Source organism: Macrosteles quadrilineatus, unplaced genomic scaffold (genome assembly GCF_028750875.1).
Source record: "Macrosteles quadrilineatus isolate MER2022 unplaced genomic scaffold, UCM_ALF_1.0 Scaffold_5__1_contigs__length_97177068, whole genome shotgun sequence".
Lineage (NCBI taxonomy): Eukaryota > Metazoa > Arthropoda > Insecta > Hemiptera > Cicadellidae > Macrosteles > Macrosteles quadrilineatus.
Genome location: NW_026542598.1, coordinates 71,404,024 through 71,425,900, shown reverse-complemented (window position 1 = coordinate 71,425,900; position 21,877 = coordinate 71,404,024). Strand labels below are relative to the sequence as shown.

The 21,877-nt window shown below is 33.1% G+C and overlaps 1 protein-coding gene across 1 annotated transcript in view; it reads left to right on the top strand.

The window, feature by feature from the left end:
- The window catches only part of LOC128995690 (uncharacterized), a 36,754-nt gene extending 21,169 nt beyond the window's left edge, over nucleotides 1-15,585 (top strand). Inside the window, exons 9-16 of the mRNA XM_054420708.1 lie at nucleotides 2,796-2,826; nucleotides 4,125-4,206; nucleotides 6,069-6,259; nucleotides 7,405-7,488; nucleotides 8,671-8,727; nucleotides 13,167-13,272; nucleotides 14,950-15,086; nucleotides 15,173-15,585. Of these exons, the coding sequence (XP_054276683.1) occupies nucleotides 2,796-2,826; nucleotides 4,125-4,206; nucleotides 6,069-6,259; nucleotides 7,405-7,488; nucleotides 8,671-8,727; nucleotides 13,167-13,272; nucleotides 14,950-15,086; nucleotides 15,173-15,340 (856 nt within the window). The 3' untranslated portion in view covers nucleotides 15,341-15,585. The remainder of the gene's footprint in view (nucleotides 1-2,795; nucleotides 2,827-4,124; nucleotides 4,207-6,068; nucleotides 6,260-7,404; nucleotides 7,489-8,670; nucleotides 8,728-13,166; nucleotides 13,273-14,949; nucleotides 15,087-15,172) is intronic.
- The last annotated feature ends 6,292 nt before the right edge of the window (nucleotides 15,586-21,877 follow it).

Here is a 21,877-nt window from a genome sequence, read left to right as displayed (position 1 = left end):
TTCAGTTTCACCAACATGAACTAGACACGATAAACAAGCCTCAACATTTTCAATGGAATGAGAAGTCTACTTGTGTTGGTTAGTCTATTATAATAATAAATACTAACAATACTTCTTTGCCTGAAATTTTCCTTTAAAATGCGCACAGACATATTTTCCTGTTTGGAAATGACATGCCATTGAAATTTGTAACCTTCAATACAGATCTATTGTCAAATTCTCTGTCAATGCCACTAGTTCACTACTTTTACCCAAACGTGTGTTAGTCCTAATTATTTCACATGTTGGTACAAACCTATAAAATGATTATTAAAAAATTATTATATCCTCAATTTTCTTACCTAAACTATGAAAATGGCCTGAATATGTTAGTTTATTTAATTAAATAATAAAATTAAAGTATACTAAATGTAATAGTTATTTGTGTAACTAGTGTGCGAAGTGGCACTTTGCTGCACATGAGAGAAATGTACGAACTGCAGGCAAGTGTGGAAAGTTTCTTGAGTGCAGCAAAGACACTTGGCACTCGCTTTACACATTATATTTCCCTAGAGTTACTACCTATAAAGCATATAAATAATTAGTCTTTCAAACACTATTCAAGAATTCTTTAGGATCCAAGCCTTGAACGAAATGGGAAACACTGCACCAGCTGACCGTAGTTGTAGTATCTTTAAGTGTTGCCAACTTATTCTCAAACAGGCATACTGTTTTGTGTTGTTTGGTTAGAATACTGGAATGCAGTCAAAACTCAAAAGTAAGTAAATGCAGCAATTAGCTATCCTACTTTGCATGCTATAATCAGTGCAAGAAAAACCACTTTGTCAGGTAACTGTTGGAAAAATTTAATACACAAGTTGTATCCATATGCATTGTAATAGATTTGTTTGATTGTCACCACTGCTTAGAAACTATTTATTATTATTTTTACTGATTCCTCTAAATATTTCTTCACATAACCTCAAAGTTGAACTCCTGTTTATAACATACATACAAATTTGAACAAGTAGAGTTTTTGGCCTCTGGTTAAATTGAAAAAGTAAATAGGTCCCAGGTCTAGATCTTTGCATGCCTCCTATGATAATAGCTTCTTCCCTCTAGGGAAATTTGTCCCTTGTGGAAGGATTATTACTTAGTTAAAGAATACCCTAATACCAAGCCAGTATATAAAAAACCCAAACTAGGATGGTTTTCATGATATCAGAATCAGAATCAGAATCAGAAAAGCTTTATTCAAGATTTATACATTATATACCTACATGAAATATATGCATAAATACAGAATGGCGTCAAAACAGCTTATTACTAATTAAAAATACTTGGTTAAACTAAATAAAACAGGAAAATTTAATTAATGTAATTACATGTTGTAAAACTCTTCAAATGAGTAAAATGCTCTATCAATTAGTAACAGTTTAAGTTTTTTTTTAAAAGACCTAATGTTTTTTATATCAAATATTTCTTTTGGTAGATGGTACAAAAACTTAATACCTGCAGCTGTTGGTTTCTTGTTATAAAACTCCAGTTTTATGTTATCTATTTTTATTGCTCAATGAAAGTGATTTTATACACTTTTTGTTATGTGTTATTAATTTATACCAGTTTTAGTGCCAGATTATAGACCATTCTCAGCCCACTTACCATTACAGATAAAAAATAAATTATGATTTTGTACTGTACAAATTAAGTTATCTTTACATATTCACCATAACACTTTATATTCATCAGAGTGCATGGTCTCTGTCCTGGAGGCTGAGATTTGAATCTTGTCAAACATCAATGATTTTTTTTGCTATGTGCTCATATATGACTAGGTTATTTTAAAGTCTGACTCAAACTGTTAAATACATCAATATAGAAATAAAATAAAGGATTTGTTTCTATCCTTCAAATCATGGAGAACTGTTTCTATATTAAAGAGCTTGCTCCACCAAAAGCAATACAATAATTTGCTTTATTGTTACTGTAGTATAAGGTAATTTAAAGCAATTTGCTACATGGGTTAAAACCTCCCCATGGGACCCTGAAAAAATAATTTCACATTTCATCTTTCATCATAAAACTTAATGGGGATTTTCGGACACAGTTCTAGACATCGGAGAGATAGTTTACAATAATGAAAATACATACAAAAAATGTTAATTTGCCAATAATGAAAATACATACCGGTACTAAAAATGTTAATTTGCCAATAATGAAAATACATACTAAAAATGTTAATTTACCATGAAATCATGCTAGTACACGTTTAAAAAAACCATTTAATGTATAATACACTTAATATATGGTTAACCAGTTTTATAATTTAAGTTATAAGCAGTCAGTAGACTAATTCTAATTTGTGTTGTAACTTTTTTCAGAAGGTTCTTTATAAAACAGACAATTTATCATACATGTTTTCATTTTCTCCACATTCCGTAGAAGAATATGAAGTGAGGCAAGCCATGAATGAGAATTTAGCCATGAATGTAAGTAATTTGCATTGCTAAAAGTCATTAGATTTCTTAAATAGTGTTTTCAGGATCGTAGAGTAATGTTGAAATATCTAATTACAGTATTTAAATAATGATTCACTGAATGATCTCTCTTTATTTTTAGTTCCAGCAAGATGAGGAACCGTTTTGCCCACCGTTAAATGTTTAGTAAGTGGGCCACTAGGAAAAGATGAGTTTTATTGTAAGTCAAGTACTGTGAATTTGAATACTTATGAATATGTAAGAGTAGGATGATATTCTACTTTTAGCTCATTGATCGCATTCCACTGCCCATCATTGTGACATGTGCTGACTTTAATGTGTTAGGTGTGACTTCCTATATATTATACAGGTATGTATATGTTACTGATACATTTTTTACTTTGAATTAATATATAGACTGTATTTACTTAAATCTATTAATTTATTTTAGAAAAATATTTCTTACGATATGCTATTTTGACCACTTTAGTTTTGAACATAGTACAACTTTTAGTATTAAACTTTAAACAAAATATACATTTTTAATATTTACACCAAAACCTATTATTTGACCTATTGTACCTATTATTTGAACCTATTATTATTCCATGCAAACTTAAATTATTTTGTGATATCAGCATTAATAATTCAAAGAATAACTTCATAATTCATTTTGGCAGTCTAAAATATCTTTTTGTATCACATTTTCTTTATTTGAGAAACTATAATTTAAAACCAAACTGCTTCTTGGATACTATATCTAAAACACAATCTTGAAAGTATGAAACTGATTTTGAATGCTAATGGTAAAGACTCCATCCAAGGTTGCATTGAATGATTATACATTTTTAAACATAATATTTTTTATTTTAATAAAATAGGCTACTGTATATCTAAACTTTAATGATTGGAAAGACCTGATTTTACCACACATAGCATATCCGGATGTGTATTTTTTTTTAAGCAAAGTTGCATAAAGGATGAGTGTTCAATGAATATCTTTCAGTGGCGGTTCCAAGGGGAAGCTATAGGGGCTATAGCCCCCCCCCTTGACCCTGAGAATATAAATTTAAACATTAAAGATTTTCGTGTCCTTGTTCATTGAAATTTTAGTAAATGGTGCTGAAAAAATAATCAGCTGATTTTACTTAGTGTAATAAAGCTATAATTCATTCAAACCCACACACTGATATAGATTGACTCATCGAACTGAATCCATCCTAACATGTGAAAGCCTTATACTAATTTGTAAAGTCCTTGCAGGGCTTGGGGGGTGGCTACCATAGTGTTCTGGGGGTGTGAAAGCCCCTCATAATAAAGGTGGGGGGGGGGGTCCGGGGGTCCTTTTTAACTCCATTTGGTGACATTTTAAAGCCATTTTTAACATCTAGAATTGTAACCAAAAACCTCTGTTACGTTTTTAGGACAGAATGTATGTTTCTATTAATTTTTCCTGGGTCCATTAAGGGGGGGGGGGAGCTTTATCTCCTGCAGCCCCTCCTTGGGATTGCCAATGCTAACAATATAGTTAGTAAAGAGACTGGGGTTTCAACCACTATAGGTCATGGCTGAAGAAAAACAATACAAAATTCAGGTTATATTCAGATAAAACATTTACACCTATCCAAACAAAACTTGAGAACAAATAAATAAAAAATATTTTTTCAGTTACAAGAAACACTCTCAAGGATGGCAGCCATCATCAGAAAACTCATTGATGGCTACACATATTTTAACGAGGATCTAGCGGGTGAGTGGCGTCCCCATCTCAATTGATATTGATATTGAGTCTGTCTTTATTATTTTTATTATTACTACACTGTATTGTATGGTAATTAACTTGAAATAATCTTTATTTATCACCCTATGTATAGACATAATGGTGTATAGATAATATCACGAATATTATAATTGGAATTATATAATCAAATAGAACAAGTTTAAGGCTTGAGGTTTGACCAGTTTGATTGTGTTTAATCTTTTAATGTACCTCAAGCCTTAAACTTGTTCTATTTGATTATATAATTCACGATTATATATTTCCATAAACTGTTTTCATAGCACAAGCAATTAACACGTTTGCGGCGGCACGTCAAATGGCGGGCGTATCCCAGGTGCGGCGCAGCCCTCAGCATCGAACAAACCTGATTGCCGCGTGTGATTGGCTTTCCAATTTTGGTCTGACGAATAGCAAATAACGTGCGAGGATGTCCCGCTTTACAACGAGAGTCGACGTAGTTCGCTAAACACCAACAGATAGCAGCACTGCTTGTAACGTAGCCAGTCCCATTGGAATAGTATTGCCAAATGGAGGGAAAAAGACGGGACAAAAGTAGAATTTTGAGATTGCCAGACGGGGATTTTACGGGGAAATTTACTACCAACCTACACCACAACAAAATACAGTATACTATTGAGCAGTTCTGTGCGAGGTTTCAAGTTTCTAGCTCTAATCCTGGCTTCAAAATAAATCATTTCGTACTGCATTGCAGCTTGGGAGCGATCGTACCCTCCAGGATGGCATTAGGGTTCCGTATGGGAGCGATCGCTCCCATGCCGCCGCGAACGTGTTAATTAGTTTAAGTCGTCATTGTTCTTTCAACTTCAAATAGCATCAGACAGAATGAAACATGAGGTATTTGTAGACAGCGCACAATAGAAGTAAGTGGCAACCAAACACATGTATAAAAACATGTAGTTTCCTTTTTTTATGTCAGTTTCAGAACTTAATTATAATCAATTTCCCATGTTGTTATTGCCTGAGTTCTTTTAGGTAAGATGTCTTTGTCTCCCTATGCATTTCACCATCTTGTGTGGCATCTTCCAGTGATCTTCTTAAGTGACAAACGCCTAAAACAAAATAAAACTTACCCAATAACTTTTCCTGATTTCCTCACGATTCCAACACCACTCAAATCCACTCAATTATTAGCAAAAGTGCAAGAGGTACTAAAAATACAAATGTAAATATGAATGGATCGAACACCCTCCTAAACAAAAAAAGACTACACGAGCTATACAATTCTTAAATTAATATACGACATTAAACGGAAAAAACAGGAAACTCAGCTATAAACCGGCTACACTACAGAGGTCATAGCATCCGCCCTACTATAAACCAGGAAAGTCAGCTATAAACCGGCTACACTACAGAGATCATAGCATCCGCCCTACTATAAACCAGGAAAGTCCAAACCACCCTCAACCATTGATCGGCCAAAATTTCTAATGCCTACACCCCAGTCCAAGAAATGAAATGGAGGAAGAAAAACCTCTTGTCATGACCTCTTGTCCGCTGTGTGTCTATCGTCTGTTGTCCAATCAGATTGACCGCTATACTATGACCGGGTAAGTGTAAAAAATATAGACCATATAGTGTTAGTGATAAGAAGATGAAATCACAAGAAGACTGCCGAAGATGACACAAAGGATGGTGAAATCCATAGGGTGACAAACATCTTACCTACAAGAAATCAGGCAACAACAAAAGTAAATTTAGTAGTTTATAAAAGCTGATTGAAATTGTTCCTCTTCAAAGAGATAAATTTGTTCCTCTGTTACAAACTGTAAAGTTTGTGATAAGTTATAATATGCTTGTATCATTTGTTACAGATCCAAGAGGTATTCATTATCCGTTGATGTCAAATCCCTTCGGTATCGTCGTGATCATCGTCGTATACAACTTGTTTGTGCAATGGATTGGACCTAATTTTATGAAGGACAGGAAACCATACAATCTAAAACCTGTCATAGTAGTCTATGATGCTCTTCAAGTTGTTCTCAATTTTTGGATGATGTGGCGAGTGAGTAACTCCAATCAATTAATTTGGTTAACCAAAAAAGCAAAGTTTTCCTATTCCTAGTTTGCTATCTATGCTAGGTAGGTAGTAGCGCTTACTTATCAAATAGAGTGCAATGTCACTGTTTTTAAATCCACAGTGCACTCAGTGTACCCTCTCAGAATAGTAAAGTGCGTACCTCTAAGGTAACAAAAGAATATTTTAACATATCTGTAGATTTTTATTGTTACATGAACAGAAGGCTATTGTTTGCCAATATTTAAAAATTTCTATAGTGATTCAAGCACAACACAGTTTGTGGCGTAGCCTCTGGACTGGAATATGATCATAATTATTGCAATAAATTAGGTTATTACCATATGCATCAACCAGTAGTCCTGTTCTTAGTTAGATCACCTACTGGTTTTGAAGACTTCATGCCTTCATTGTCAAATACAGTACGCACATGGATATTAAGTGTGATTAATCCTCTTCAACCTGGACGGTGTGAAGATTCCTCTTAAAAAACACTAAATACAAACACACAAAAACATTGAAAAACATTTAAAAGATAGCTTGCCTAAATTAAAAAACAAGTTTGGAGTATGTGTGCTGTACCTGGCAGAAGATCAGTCATGACACTGAGTCACAGTCTATGTTCCGTTCTTTTTTTTTCTATTATCATTTCTCATTTCCTATTATATCTATTGTGGTGTTGTAAATTAAATTTTATTGAATAGGTAGATAACTTGTCATTGTCCTTGAGCAGATGTTGTGGGCTATTTTTTTACGATCGGTAAATTTGTGTTCTTTAATTGTATAAATCTTCCTTTTTTACAATAGTGAAACCTTTTAGGTTTGTAAAAATTTGTTTAGTTATGGTCAGTTATTATAAGTGCGGCAAATGAAGAATTGAAGATTTTTTCCAGATCATCTCACTCCAAATTTTAATGACCACTGATTGTGCATTAATATTCAGCTTAAAATACTCCCCTATGTGGTGTAGTTCTCAGCTAAAAGTAATGCTTTTGAATGAATATTTGTATAGTAAAATAAATACACCTGGAAGTTTACCATATGAAATACACCTTGGAACATTTGAGAAATAACATTCCAGTTAAACCAGTTGTCAATTATTCATTTAACTAATCAACCCTTTTGATTCTCAGGTTTTAAGAGTGACTTACTTCTCAGGCAACTACAACCTACTCTGTGAACCAGTAGGAACTGGAACATCACCTGATGAGTTGCTGGTAAGCTCATCCTTCAACAACTACCCCATTTCAATGAAAAGTATTATATTAAATTATTAAAGTATTTATTACTCTGTTCACAAAATTTAGGGGAAGGTGTGTTTCCTGGGTTCCCCACAAATCTTTTTAGCTTAATATCTTGATCAGCTGTTGGCTTCTGTTTCAAAGATAGGGTGAGGTGGAGGGGGTGGAATCACTTCCCCTAAACCTACCAAATTTTGTCATTAAAGTATTAAAGATTATTAAATGTATTTTCCAGTCATTGTTTGGATAAGAATAAAATAACCTTTGGTTATTTGTGATTGATCTCAGAAATATTAGAATTTGTCAATATTCTTGACATATTCTTTACAATTGCTTAAAAAAGTTTTTTTTCCTTAGAGAGCTATTAATGAGTTTAGAAGTTATCATACTCGGTTTTTAACCTTTTTAATTGACAATTATATGTGTAAAAATTGGAAGTGCAAATGTTGAAAATGATTATTTTTTCTATGAACATTTAAACTAGAGTAGTACTAAGGTAGGTTGTTTGTACAAACTGTACTGAACAGAAACAAGTTTTTAGTCCTCAGCTAATGCATGAACAAATTAATCTATTAGGGTGTATGTTTTATCGATGTTTTTAGATTGTGCCATTTATAGTATTGCAATAAGTTATTAACAAACTGCAAATCCAGCTCTCTTAACATCTGAACAGCTTTCACAACATCTGCACAGCTATTACAATACAACATCTGCACAGCTGTTACAATACAACATCTGCACAGCTGTTACAATACAACATCTGCACAGCTATTACAATACAACATCTGCACAGCTGTTACAATACAACATCTGCACAGCTATTACAATACAACATCTGCACAGCTACTTCAATACAACATCTGCACAGCTGTTACAATACAACATCTGCACAGCTGTTACAATACAACATCTGCACAGCTATTACAATACAACATCTGCACAGCTATTTCAATACAACATCTGCACAGCTATTACAATACAACATCTGCACAGCTATTACAATACAACATCTGCACAGCTGTTACAATACAACATCTGCACAGCTGTTACAATACAACATCTGCACAGCTATTACAATACAACATCTGCACAGCTATTTCAATACAACATCTGCACAGCTATTACAACACAATGTAATAACTCTGCAATATCTTTCAGGTTGTAGAAACTACTTACTTTTACTTCTTGACAAAAATTCTTGACCTTCTTGACACTGTGAGTAGTAAAATTAGTTTATAATGTTTATTTTATTTCTAATAAGCTAAACAAGCTAAAGCACAGATAAGGGAAACAAGTTATTCCCTGTTGTGTGTGTTAAGGGTGTTTGGTCAAAAATGTGATGTCTTATTTTTTGTTATTGTTCAATTGTGCTAAAAATTAGAGATACAAATATATAGGTGAGACAAAATTTTCTATTTTGAATACTAAACGAGATATGGAGCTTGAAAGTAGTAAATTTTTCATCTTTGGTACCAATTCACAGGGAGAAAGGGTAATGCGATTCTCACCAATATTGCCATTCAGGTACGGAAAAATAAGATAATAATCACTAGCTATTTAAAATAAAAAATTTTGTTTTTTATACATTTTTTAAAAAATTAATTTTTTTTATTAATTTTTTTTATTAAAAAATTGATATTTTTTGGGGGGAAAACTTATCTGTATGTTGAAATTTAAAAAAATGTGATATGTTAACTCATTTGGGCTGTGAATTCGTACCTTTGATGCTTTGTGCTGTTGGAGCACTACTCGTTTAGAGTGTATACACTAAAACCGGGGTGTATACATTAGAATACAGCGATAAACATATTCTTTCAATGTTAAAAGATGTTAATAATTATTACGTGATGTTAGAGTATTCTACAGCCCCGGTTTTAGTGTACACACTCTCAACAAGTAGTGCTCCGATAGCGCACGACATCAAAGGTACGAATTCACAGCCCAAACGAGTTGACATATGACATATTTAAAATTCCAACATACAGATATGTTTTCCCCAAAAACAAACAGCTATTTTTTTTTTTTTTTTTTAATTTAATTTTTTTTATAAAAAAAAATTAAAAATTTTTTCAAAGTTTATAATTTTAAATAGCTAGTGATTATTATCTTATTTTCCACACCTGAATGCCAATTTTGGTGAGAATCGCATTACCCATTCTCCCTGTGAATTGGTACCAAAGATGAAAAATGTAATACTTTCAAGCTCCATATCTCGCTTAATATTCATAATAAACAAATTTTTCTTATATATTTGTATCTCTCATTTTTTGTACAATAATTTAACAATAACAGAAAATCAGACATGAACATTTTCGACCAAACACCCTTAAAGCTGTTAGATAAAGATGTTTCTGAGTTGAAAGATTCAAATCATTGCATCAACAGCAAAATTAAGATTCAATGTTTAGCTTTATAATTTAACAAAACATCTCCTTATTAATTAGGCAACCCAATTTTGCATTTAGTTACTTAACTTTTAATTACTATTGTTGTATTTTGGGAACAGCTCTGCCATTTATAAAAATAAAAAAATCATAGTTGATTGTTTTCCAACACACAAAAAGAGTAATTTATGTAATAGTCTAATATTTTATATTCTCTATTAGTTTTTTTACTGTGTGTAAAATGCATTAAAATATGCTATAATTCAGAATAAGTCATTCCTTTAGTTTGACTATTAAAATTATGGGGTTTCAACAGTAAACAGTTATTAATTTACACCAATTTTGTTGGTAGCTCAATTCTACTACAAAATAGGTAATTTTAAGCAACATTTGAAAAAAAACTTGCTAAACTAGCTTTAACATTGGAATAGAATGAATAGTTTCATAGCAAAGATATGAATAGTTAAAAAAATGATTCAGTATTTAATTAAATATTTCTCTGAAGACATCATGCTGGTCAAATAGGAGGAATGTATAACAAATTGTACCGATTTTTGTGATGGAGAATTTAAATTGCACCCCTATAGTACACGTAAAATAATACAAAAACACTCCATATAAACAACAAAATTTGTACATTCATGAAATTTCACCCGTAAGTTACTAATAATATGAGAAATGAAGATCCGATGAGTCCCCAAAATTTTGGGCGTCCTAAGGCCCTTTTTGGGGCCCTTTTTGTTCCGAAGGGCCCTTGTTCCTGAATAATTTTGTTTTTATGTTTAAAGGCCGAGTGAGGTGTGGTTTTCGATGGTTTTAGTTATTTTAAATCGATTGGGACTAGTTTTAAGTGTATTAAACCACCCAATACAGGGTGTTTCGAAATATTATTACTTTTTACGATATATAAACATTTATTAATAAAGTAATAAAATTAGTTACCTCCATGCTCTATATAAAAGGGGATTATTGAAAATAATTGTAATTCTTTACTATATAAGAGAGAAGGATCACAAGGAGTAAGAGAAAATATTAAATACCCCCGTCACAGCAAACCTGCAGACCTAGCGAATTTCCGTTTCACTTACTTGATTTTCAATTAAATCTAAAATAGCATTGCGTTTAACGATTACCTAGGTTTGCTTCTACAAGGAAAGACGTATCTATAAACAAACAAACAAAATCATTTTACACTATTCTCCTTAAGAATAACATGGAATTTTAAATTAAATTTTTTTGAATTTCATTCGTAACTAATACACTTACAAAACACGTTAATATACTAAATTATTTGTTTTCTTTAAGCTCTTTAAAATGCTCTAGAGAAAAATTGAGAAACTTTGTGTTTTGAGGGTCAAAGATTACAAATTTTTACCACATAAAACCCTGTTCTATGGACCGATTATGCCGGTTTTGTTAAAATTGAACCAAAATTACTCGAGTTACCCTGTATACGGACACGTATATAACAAGGATATATTATATTATATATATGTATACACACACATATATAATATTTTGAGTGGATGGTGCTTTAGGCTTCTGGGGGCATCGAAATGAAAACGTAAATCGGTTTCGGGTTTATGTTTTACCATAAGACCTTCGGTAATAGCTTATTTCCTATATGGGAAGTTAAAGGGGGATAAGTTATCCCCCTTAAGGGGGGGGTTAGGTTATATGGTGGGTAAAAGGATATGGATTAAGTTTTTACACTATAACATAATAACATAGGTTACTACGCAAAAATTTCAACTTTTAAGGTGATGTGATTAATCTTTCAATGTGTTTTTATGCAAATCTATTAAGACCAATTTCAAATTGATATTTATTTTTCTTAGGTAGTCATTTAAGTTATTTTTTTAACATGTATTAAAAATTAAAACAATTGTATTTGTATAAAACCTTACATTACATATTAAAATGACTTAAACTAAAAATTTACTTAACTAAAGCTATTTTTCTAAAATTTTCGTAGTATCTCTCTTTACAATTTCATCATGACAATAATTATTCTCAGACGACTCATTAACAATTTTATTATTCTAAGCAACTTGTCCATCTTTACTGATTTTGTCCAAGTTGGTGTTCAAGCGGGATTCCCCTTTACAAACCTTGCATATTGCAGGACAGGCAATACCAATCTTAAAGCACGAGCAATGTGGTGCAAAAACACCTTTCATATATACTGACGTTTGCAACTTGTATCTCAAGTGCATCAAAATTTTTTCCAATCAATACAAGTACGGTTGTCTTTCGTGGTTATGACAACAGCACTAACACATCAGAGCAGCATTGTCCGTACAAGCATTTTTGTCCTGAACAATGGGAACGAGGTTTTTGGGGTAAAAATTGAGTTTTCTCATTTACTTTACCCTCAAAACACAAAGTTTTCCAATTTTTCTCTAGAACATTTTAAATAGCTTGAAAACAAATAATTTAGTAACATGTTTTTGTATGGTTATGTTTTTGTATGGTTATTAGTTACGGATAAAAATACTAAAATTGTAAATTTAAAATTCCCATGTTATTCTTATGTAGAATAGTGTAAAATGATTTTGTTTGTTTGTTTATAGATACGTCTTAATAAAACTTGTAAAATGTATTTGTTTTATACTAGGCTATTAATATTTTACTATAAACACACTTTTAGCCTCCTAGTAGCAGTAAACCTAGGTAATCGTTAAACGCAATGCTATTTTAGAATTAATTGAAAATCAAGTAAGTAAAACGGAAATTCGCTAGGTCTGCAGGTTTGCTGTGACGGGGGTATTTAATATTTTCTCTTACTCCTTGTGATCATTTCCCTTACGTAGTAAGGAATTACAATTATTTTCAATAATCCTCTTTTATATAGAGCATGGAGGTAACTAATTTTATTACTTTATGAATAAATGTTTATGTATCGTAAAAAGTAATAATATTTTGAAACACCCTGTATGGGGTGGTTTAATACACTTAAAACTAGTCCCAATCGATTTAAAATAACTAAAACCATCGAAAACCACGCCTCACTCGACCTTAAACGTAAAAACAAAATTATTCAGGAACAAGGGCCCTTCGGAACAAAAAGGGCCCCAAAAAGGGCCTTAGGACGCCCAAAATTTTGGGGACTCATCGGATCTTCATTTCTCATATTATTAGTAACTCACAGGTGAAATTTCATGAATGTACAAATTTTGTTGTTTATAAAACCCTATTTACCTGTACATATATTTTCAACTAAACATAAACATACAAATCAAACACTTGTAATATTTTTGTTCTTCTCAGGTGTTCTTCATTTTGACCAAAAAGTCTAGCCATCTCAGTTTTCTTCACCTCTACCATCACAGTGGGATGATTGCCTGTGGCTGGATTGGAGTCAAATTTGTACCAGGTAAATAAATTGGTCATTTTATTGAATTACTGATTGGTTCCTCATACAAAATAAATTTATTTGTAGATAACCTGTAATTCAGACATTTATGGGATTTTAACATTTTATTTTATAAACATAAATTCATAAAGATATATACTTTTAGCAATTCATTCATACAGGTATGCTTCGCTAGCACAAAGAATATCTTAACCCTTTGTGGTCGAATGGCGAGTATAGGTCGCCGCCCGCCATTTTGCCGACTGCTCAAAAATAGCGAACTACAAGGACCAAAAAAAAAATAATAAAATAAAAAATAAATTCAAAAAACAAAAAAGTTTATTTTTTTGGTCGAATGGCGAGTATAGGTCGCTGGGCGCCATTTTCCTGACAGCTTGAATTGCAAGCTAGATTCGCCGGAAAATGTGGAAAAAATTCGACCTCGGTGTTGTGTAATCACAGCAAACTTGAAAATCTTTGACCAAAACTTGGCCAGGCATATCTATCTATACGGTGGTAGTAGTAGGAAACATAAATATTATATACTAGACAAAACCATCTTTCATACAAATTCTTCACTGATCAAAAGTTGTAAGATAATAAATCTATGTTGGTTCTAAGCTTATTTCATTAAAAAAATAGCAGGGAACACTTAAAAAAATTTAAAACCCAATTTTTTTAGTAAAAATTAAAGTATACATACAAAACCCCTCCCTTAAAAACACGCAAACTCTCAACAGCCTTGTTTCAGTCAAACTGCAAATGTCCTGATACTATGGTTAGTCTTGGTTAATTCTTGGACAGCATTGACAGCTGTGTTGAGACCGATTTTTAAAAATGGCCCAAACGGTTTTGGTTAATGTTTAGTACGTTATAGGCCTTTAAATTCTGAACAAAAATTGTATAACTCCCATTGCTGTAAACATTTGGTAAAAATTGTGTTTCTAAACCAACACCTTTAATTGTTTACCACAGTTTATTTCTCTCACACTTAAATAAAACTATTTAATAAACTTCTAATATATTTTAGAAATTAGGAAAGGATTCAATTGTATAGGTCAAAATTATCAGATTGGCTTACAAGTCGTGCGTTTTTGCAGAATGTAGATTTTTCAACTCATAGAATGTGAGGCCAAGCAATCTTGATGATTCTTTGTTCTCGTTATGGGGTTTCTTCTTAAGCTTTATCCTTTTAAGATTCATTAAACTTTATTTTATTTAAAATTTTCTGTAGCCTATTTAATATTTTATATAACATTTATGTAACAAAACATGTAACAAATGTGACCTCGTATATTTTAATTTATATATTACCAAATGACAATAAAGATCTATTATTATATTATTATTATTATTATTATTATTATTATTATTATTATTATTATTATTATTATTATTATGGTTGAAAAGTTATTGCAGCTTTTGTTATTTTCCCATGAAAAAAACGAAAAATAATGGAAAATCAGATTTCTGAAAAAAGGCGGGTTTGATTAAAATAAATATGCTATGGTCCTTATAATTCTAAACAAAATAGTGCAACCCCCATTGCTGTAAAAATTAGGGTTCAAAAGTTATTGCAAATCTTGTGATTCTCCCTATGAAATATCATAGTTACTCCCACCACCCATGATAAGTTTGTTGACAAGCTAATGGGAGAAATTATGTGTCAGATTGCTGATACCATTTATTTTATTTCAGGAGGCCAAGCGGTGTTCTTCGGGTCAATAAATGGGTTTGTCCATTGTGTGATGTATTTATACTACCTCCTCTCAGCTCTCAAATACCTGGACAGTCAGCACATCTTCTGGAAAAGATCACTCACCCAGCTTCAAATGGTAAAATTTTTAACATAGCGTTTTAGAGCACAGTTAAATGCAAAGGTTCAAAACCCCTTATTAACAATTTATTTATCGCTTTATAGGTACAGTTCTTCTTGATTGCTCTTCATCATATTGCCGTGATTGTCAACCCTGACTGTGACTTCCCCTGGTTCGTCAGCAGCATGCTCATCCCTCAGAACATTTTCATTTTCATCCTCTTCGCTGATTTCTACAGGAAAGCGTACTTGAAAAAAGACAAAAAAACATAGTACAAGAAAGATAATTTGTCCTTAATAGCAATTTTACAAGCATTTAAATATGCACACTATACATTTAAATAGTTAATGTACTACTTGTGTTTTAATTATTGATGTATTTTGTAGATATTTGAGTTTTAAAGTTTGTGTAGGCCTAAGGCTAAGTTTAAATTGTGTAAGCAAACGTATGTAAAATCACTGTTGAATATAGAAATGTTAGTATTTTGTTTGCTAAATTATACTGCAGTAAATTTGAATACACTTACTTACTAGTGTTGGCCACTGGTACCCCACGGTACTTTAGCCTTGCCAACACACTGCCTCCCCCTACAGCATTTTCTGTCCTGGACCGATTCTTCATTTCTTCCCAGCCTCCTTAGGTCCTGGTGTACATCCTTCCATCTGAGTTTCCCTTCTGAGTCGGTCCTCAACAAGACCTTATTGGCGGTGGCGTTCTCATCTCTCGTTAACAAATTGAAATATTTGTCAAATTCTAAAAAAATTTGGGTCTTGATTTTACACCATAGTAAATCTTACTAAGAATTAAAGTTACTATGTAATTCTCTAAATTAAAACTTTTTTCAATTTATTTTTACAATTTATATTGTAAAATATTCTTAGAATTCACTAGTTAGAATGTTCTGTAGAGCTAGAATTCTTAATTATTTTATTTTGTCATTACCTCATCTACAATTAGTTTAGTTTTTGTGTTTTAGGGTATAGTTGGGTTCAAGCAAAATGTGATGTTTGTTTTAGCTAATGTAAATAGTTCCTTGCCTATTTTGTATTTTAAAAATAGTAATAAATATCCAATGCACTTTCATAATTTGTTACAAACTCAGAAGTCCTGTTAAACTATGTTGCTAACGTCAAATAAGCCTGTATCTGCTAAATATATGATTAGTCTCACAATACAATGAAAACAAACTCTTTAAGAAGCGCAATGCCTTTTTGTTGAGTGCTGACTGAATGAGAGCATTGAATATATAACACTCTCTCAGAGTGTTATATATTCAATGATGAGAGAGAATGAGACAAAGAATCTGCTAGAGAGGGAGAGAGAGAGAGAGAGAGAGAGAGAGAGAGAGAGAGAGAGAGAGAGAGAGAGAGAGAGAGAGCAGTGCGGCCCGCCGCTTGAAGCTCATTTCGGCGGCAAAATTCTAGCTTGACTAAAGCATTTCGCTTAAAGGGTTTTGATAAAATGAACTATTAGACTATTTGAAACGTCTAACTCCGGGGAATGGTTATAAGGGTCATCATATGGAGAAAATAAAAATAAAATGTTTTCCAAAAATGATTTGTTACCCAGCTGCCATTTTTTACATAACATTTTTAAAAATTTGCCAACCAATCTTTATGAAACTTATTATTTTTATTATTTTAATGTAGAAGAAACCCATGTTAGGGGAAAAAATTAAGTCGGTATAAATTTTTTTTTAATTCAAAATGGCAGTCATTTTTATTTATGTAACTTAATTACAAAAAATTGCAACTTTATGAAAAAAATATCATGAACACTTTTATTTAGCATTTGAAATTTCCAATCAAATGACACAAAGTTCAAAAAGATATCAAATTACAAACAGCAGAAAATCACGATTTTTAGTGGTAAAATTAAGTAGACAATTTAACAGTTTATAAATTTAAGAACAATTTATAAAACCAAAATTTTTGCTCCAATAGTTATACGATTTCATCCAATTATTGTAAAATGTATTTATATGCAATATTCACAGGTTTTATGGTTTTTATGTTTTGAAAAAGTCAATGCGAGTTTTTTACAAGTTTAGTTTTTTTATTCATTGTTATAGCCTCCGGAATCACTGAATTAGGTCGTTTTTGGGGGGGGGGGGTGGGGCTGGGGCTGGGCAAAGTTTGATGTGGTTAGAAGCTTGAATTAGGCTTAAGCTACCGGTATTCAAATATATAAATAAATTAGTGTGCTATAAATATTTCCTGTAAACAATATATCTCTATACTATAACGAGTGACATTTGTCGTTTGCGGAATAAAAAAAAACGGCTCCAACGATTTTCTTTAAATTGATAGGAATAGTTTAGTTTCGAACTAAAACAAGATCCATGCTCGGCTCTGTTCTAAAATAAAATATTTTTTCCTACAGTCACCCGACAAAGTTGGCTTCCTTATACTTTTTATAGTATAGAAAGCTGCTAATTGATGCATATTTATACTTTGCCGTACGGTTTATACTTTGTCGTACGGTTTATACTTTGCCGCACATCAGGATTCCAACGAAACAACACAAAACAGCGTGGTTCTATTATGCACGTAATCCGTGTACGCTTGCAAAATAGGTTGGCAACACTTAAAGATAATAATACTATGAGCAGCTGATTGACTTTCGTGTTTATATTTTCGGTATTTCTGAACTTTCTGGACTTTTCTTTTAAACGTTTTTAAAACATTCCTACGATCTTAATAAACAATAAAATGCCTTTAAAGCATTTCTTTTAGGCGCGGAAACCACTTCAAATTACAAAAACATACGGAACAATATTCTCAAAACGCGGAGCACATTTCTTGCCGAGGAAAAATAGCGGAGTGATACGGACCGGGTACTACTTTCTCTAGGGCACCTATTTGTGTTGCCAGCTGAACCTAAAAACGTGTCGTATAGTGTTTGAAAGACTAATTATTTATATGCATTATAGTGACTGTAGGAAAAATATAATGTGTAACAAGAGTGCAAAAGGACTTTGCTGCACTCGAGATCATTCCGCACTCGCCTGCGGCTCGTGCGTAAACATTGCTCTCGTGTGCAGCAAAGTGCCACTTTTCCCACAAGTTACACAAATAACTATTTTAACCTATGCCAAAGATAAACATACTCCGCTCTCCGCTTATAACAAATCACTAAGCAATGGTATAATTACGACTGTTAGAGTCCTGGAGTTGTTTGTCACATTACTTCAAGTCAGACCAAAATGTGAGCCCTCGGGGCTCGCAGCCATGACATTCGTATTCTTTATGACCTACACCGTATCCCGGTCAAGGTCGAGCGTCTTGGCTTGGAGAATGCCCTGGATGTAATGTGACACACAGGTCCCATTGTCATCATCCTCCGTCATCATCGGGATGGCCGTGTCCACCGACAGTAGTCCTACAAACTGTTGAGACTCCAGGCGGGGCCTTTCCCAATGCTGGCAGCGGAAGAAAGTATGTTCCGCGTCATTGGGAACATCGGGGATGCCCGAGCAGTAGGTGCTATCGGGTGACACGGCTTTGCCCATCCTGAACAGGTACGACCGGAAAAGGGCGGAAGTAACCCATAAGAAATTGGGTGAGGTGATAGTTCACCTCTCCGTACCACCGATTGGACCGTACCCAACCGTACACAACCGTACCCAAGGTTGGACTAGCTGTATCAGTCGTCTGGTCCAGCGTCCCCATGTCTCCTGTTCCCAGCTCTTCTGCCACAGCTGGTTGGTGCGGGTGCGTTCCTCTGTTGTCTGGTCCTCTCCATCGCCAAAGGTTTGACGGGAATGATGACTCCAGCAACCACCGTGGACTGCGGGGTTCAGGCATTGTTCGATACGGGCCATCTCAACGCTGCGTGCAGCTAAAACTGCAACGTCGTCTGCGTACCGAACCAAAACAGTTTCCTCAGGCATTTCAGACGTCAAAAGGCTGTCGTAGCCGACATTCCAGAGGTCTGGGCCGAGTATGGAACCTTGGGCGGCCAGAAGGGACACTCATCGTCAGCGGGAATTCTTTAGGCATACATGTGGAGGCGAAACCGGAGGTAATCTTCTATGATGGACATGAGGTATACCGGAACGTGGAAGGTGTTCTCCAAAGGGCCCAGTATATCGCACCACGTCGCGGAGTTAAATGCCTTTGCACATCAAGTGTTACGAGCAGCACAACCTTTAAGGGAGTTACTTAGTGGTTAAAACCCTCAGCACTCATCACGGCTCGCTTCACCTCCTCAATAGCGTCGACCGTTGATCACCCCAGTATCCTATGTTTGGTCTAAGAACCTTCAGTAAAGTAACAGCTTTCATTTGAGCTATTGATAATTAAAATCGGACGTACCTGAAGCACGCTGCTGAATCACGAATCAACAATAATTATTTTAGGACTTATCTTCAATCAATGATAACGTAACTCTATTTTTATTTTAGTTATTTTATAAGTCATGGTCTTAGAATAAACCTATAATGTATAAATAAAGACTTTCATTTGAGATATTGATCGTTTGAATCAGTTAAGTTGCAGGTTTGCTGTGGCGGGGTTATCAATTGATGATGCTACGTAACTAAAGGTAAACAAACAAACAAATCAAAAAATACCATTGTTGATTGAGCCGTGCCCTTACAAAAGAGTCAAAAATTCTAACTGTGTAAAATAATTAAATTATGAAAACAGCTGATATACAGTAATTTATGAAAGAGGAATCTTTAGAAGCCCGTCGGATGGGCTTTTAATTTTAAAGATTCCTCCTTCCGACGGGCCCCGTCGGATGAGTCGATGAGTTGTTGAGATTTGCGCGTACTTCCACTTTCTACGTATGTAGGCGCCGTTCTGTTATGTAGGCCGCCATTTTCTAGTTTCGTCATGTCATTGTCAGTGACAGATGTCTGAGATCGTTGACGTCTCCGTTATCGTGATATACTCTGCAAAAAGCTACGTCCTGTCCAGTACACCACATAGTTAATTAAGACATTTTGCCTTGGAAAAGATTATTTCAATTTAAAATCAGTCTAGCACTTAATAATTCAATTATTAATATTTACACATAATTAATTGTAACTAGAAATAATTTCGAATTTACGATCATAATTAAATTACAGTATGTTTATTTTTATTTTGTGTATTTACATTTTTTGCAATGGAGCGGTACAAACTCAAACCTGTGTTTAAATTGTGCGTTTGTTAGATAGCATTAATTATTTAACATATAAATACACGAATTAATTAGTTGAGTAAAAGCTAAATAAATGGGATCTAGTAGGTCCAGAATAGACCAATGTTTGGGTAAAAACCAGCAAACTTCAGATTTGAAGGCATCAAGCATTAACTTACTGTTTATCTGAACACACGAATTGAATGTACCAATTAACTTGATTATGTACTTATTTATATATTTTTTTTAGATAATGTTTAGTGCATGTGCAAAAAGTAAAAACAAATGGTTACTTACAGTTTATGTTACAGGGTTTTAACGTTTCTTTATTTGTGACACAAAAACGAGAAGGCGAAAGTTAAGTTTGTTAATGCAAAAGCAATGTTAATTTCGATTTTCATAGTTTTTTCTGATCTGACTTTAATGCTAAGGGAAATAGTAATAACGAAAGTAACTACGTAGGTTTGACAAAAAACCCGTTAATCATTGCATGCCCTTGATTGTTTATGGGGTTCACTATAGATTAAACTCGCTCTCATTTAGATCACCCATTCTTGTAAATAAACTGAAGACTTTAAAGAATGAGACCGTTGGATTAACTTGCATTTTATGTTTACCATTTATTCCTTGTTATTTTCACTGAATTTGAAACGATTCTAACTCAACTAAACTGACTATGTACTCGTTTTTTAAAAGTATTGCTATTCTCAAAAATTGCTACCAGATCGCATAGACAAATAGAATTAAAAATATTTAATTCTATTTTTCTATGCAGATAGTAAAGCACAAGATTTACAAGATTTTCCCTAAAATGAGGAAAGTTATTTATACCAGTTTATAATGCAAAGAGAAGTCTACTTATATCATTGAAAGTCAATGGTTTTACTTTATACTTTTCAATGAAATGGCGACCATGCAAAGTAGGTATTTTAAGCCAAGTATGAATGGAGATGAGTGTATACTACGTTAAATATAAAATTTTCAGGTAAGAATAAGATGGTGTTAAATGTTTAGCCAACTGTCAACAATTTTGAGAAGTGACGTCACTATCGCGCGTCTTTGAGCTCGTCTCATCTAATGTCCACATCCATATACGAAGTGTTAGGAAATAGAACGTTTGAATGTTGAAGGAATATTGTTTTTTCTTAGTTTAAATTGAACCAGAGCTCAATGTAACAAAAATCCTTATAGTTTGACAATATATATCTTTAGGGGTATATATTACGTTTTTTTCAAAATAAAATTATGTGTTTAATCATTTAGAACATCGTATTTAACTTTTGACGGGACTATTTTCTAACTGTCCCTAACCAGATAACTCACTTCGTTGCACTAATAAAAAAAGTACCTGTTTATTTTGATAGTAAAATCAATATAAAGGAAACTCACGTTTTATTTGCAACTAATTTTGGCTGTTATTATTTATATTTCAGTTGAATTTCAATTTACTATGATGGAAATTTCAACCTGGCAATACACAATACATTTATTTATATTTATAATAGCCTACACTTGCATAAACATTGTTTTGACATTTTGTTATTAAAACAGCTGGTTACTTTGGGGATTAAGTTTTGGTAGGAGAGAGCCAAGTTAAATAATCAGTATTTGATCGGAACTATTTTCACCTACCTATTTCGAGTTATCTTCAGTGGAATCTTTGCTCAATAGTAACAACTGGG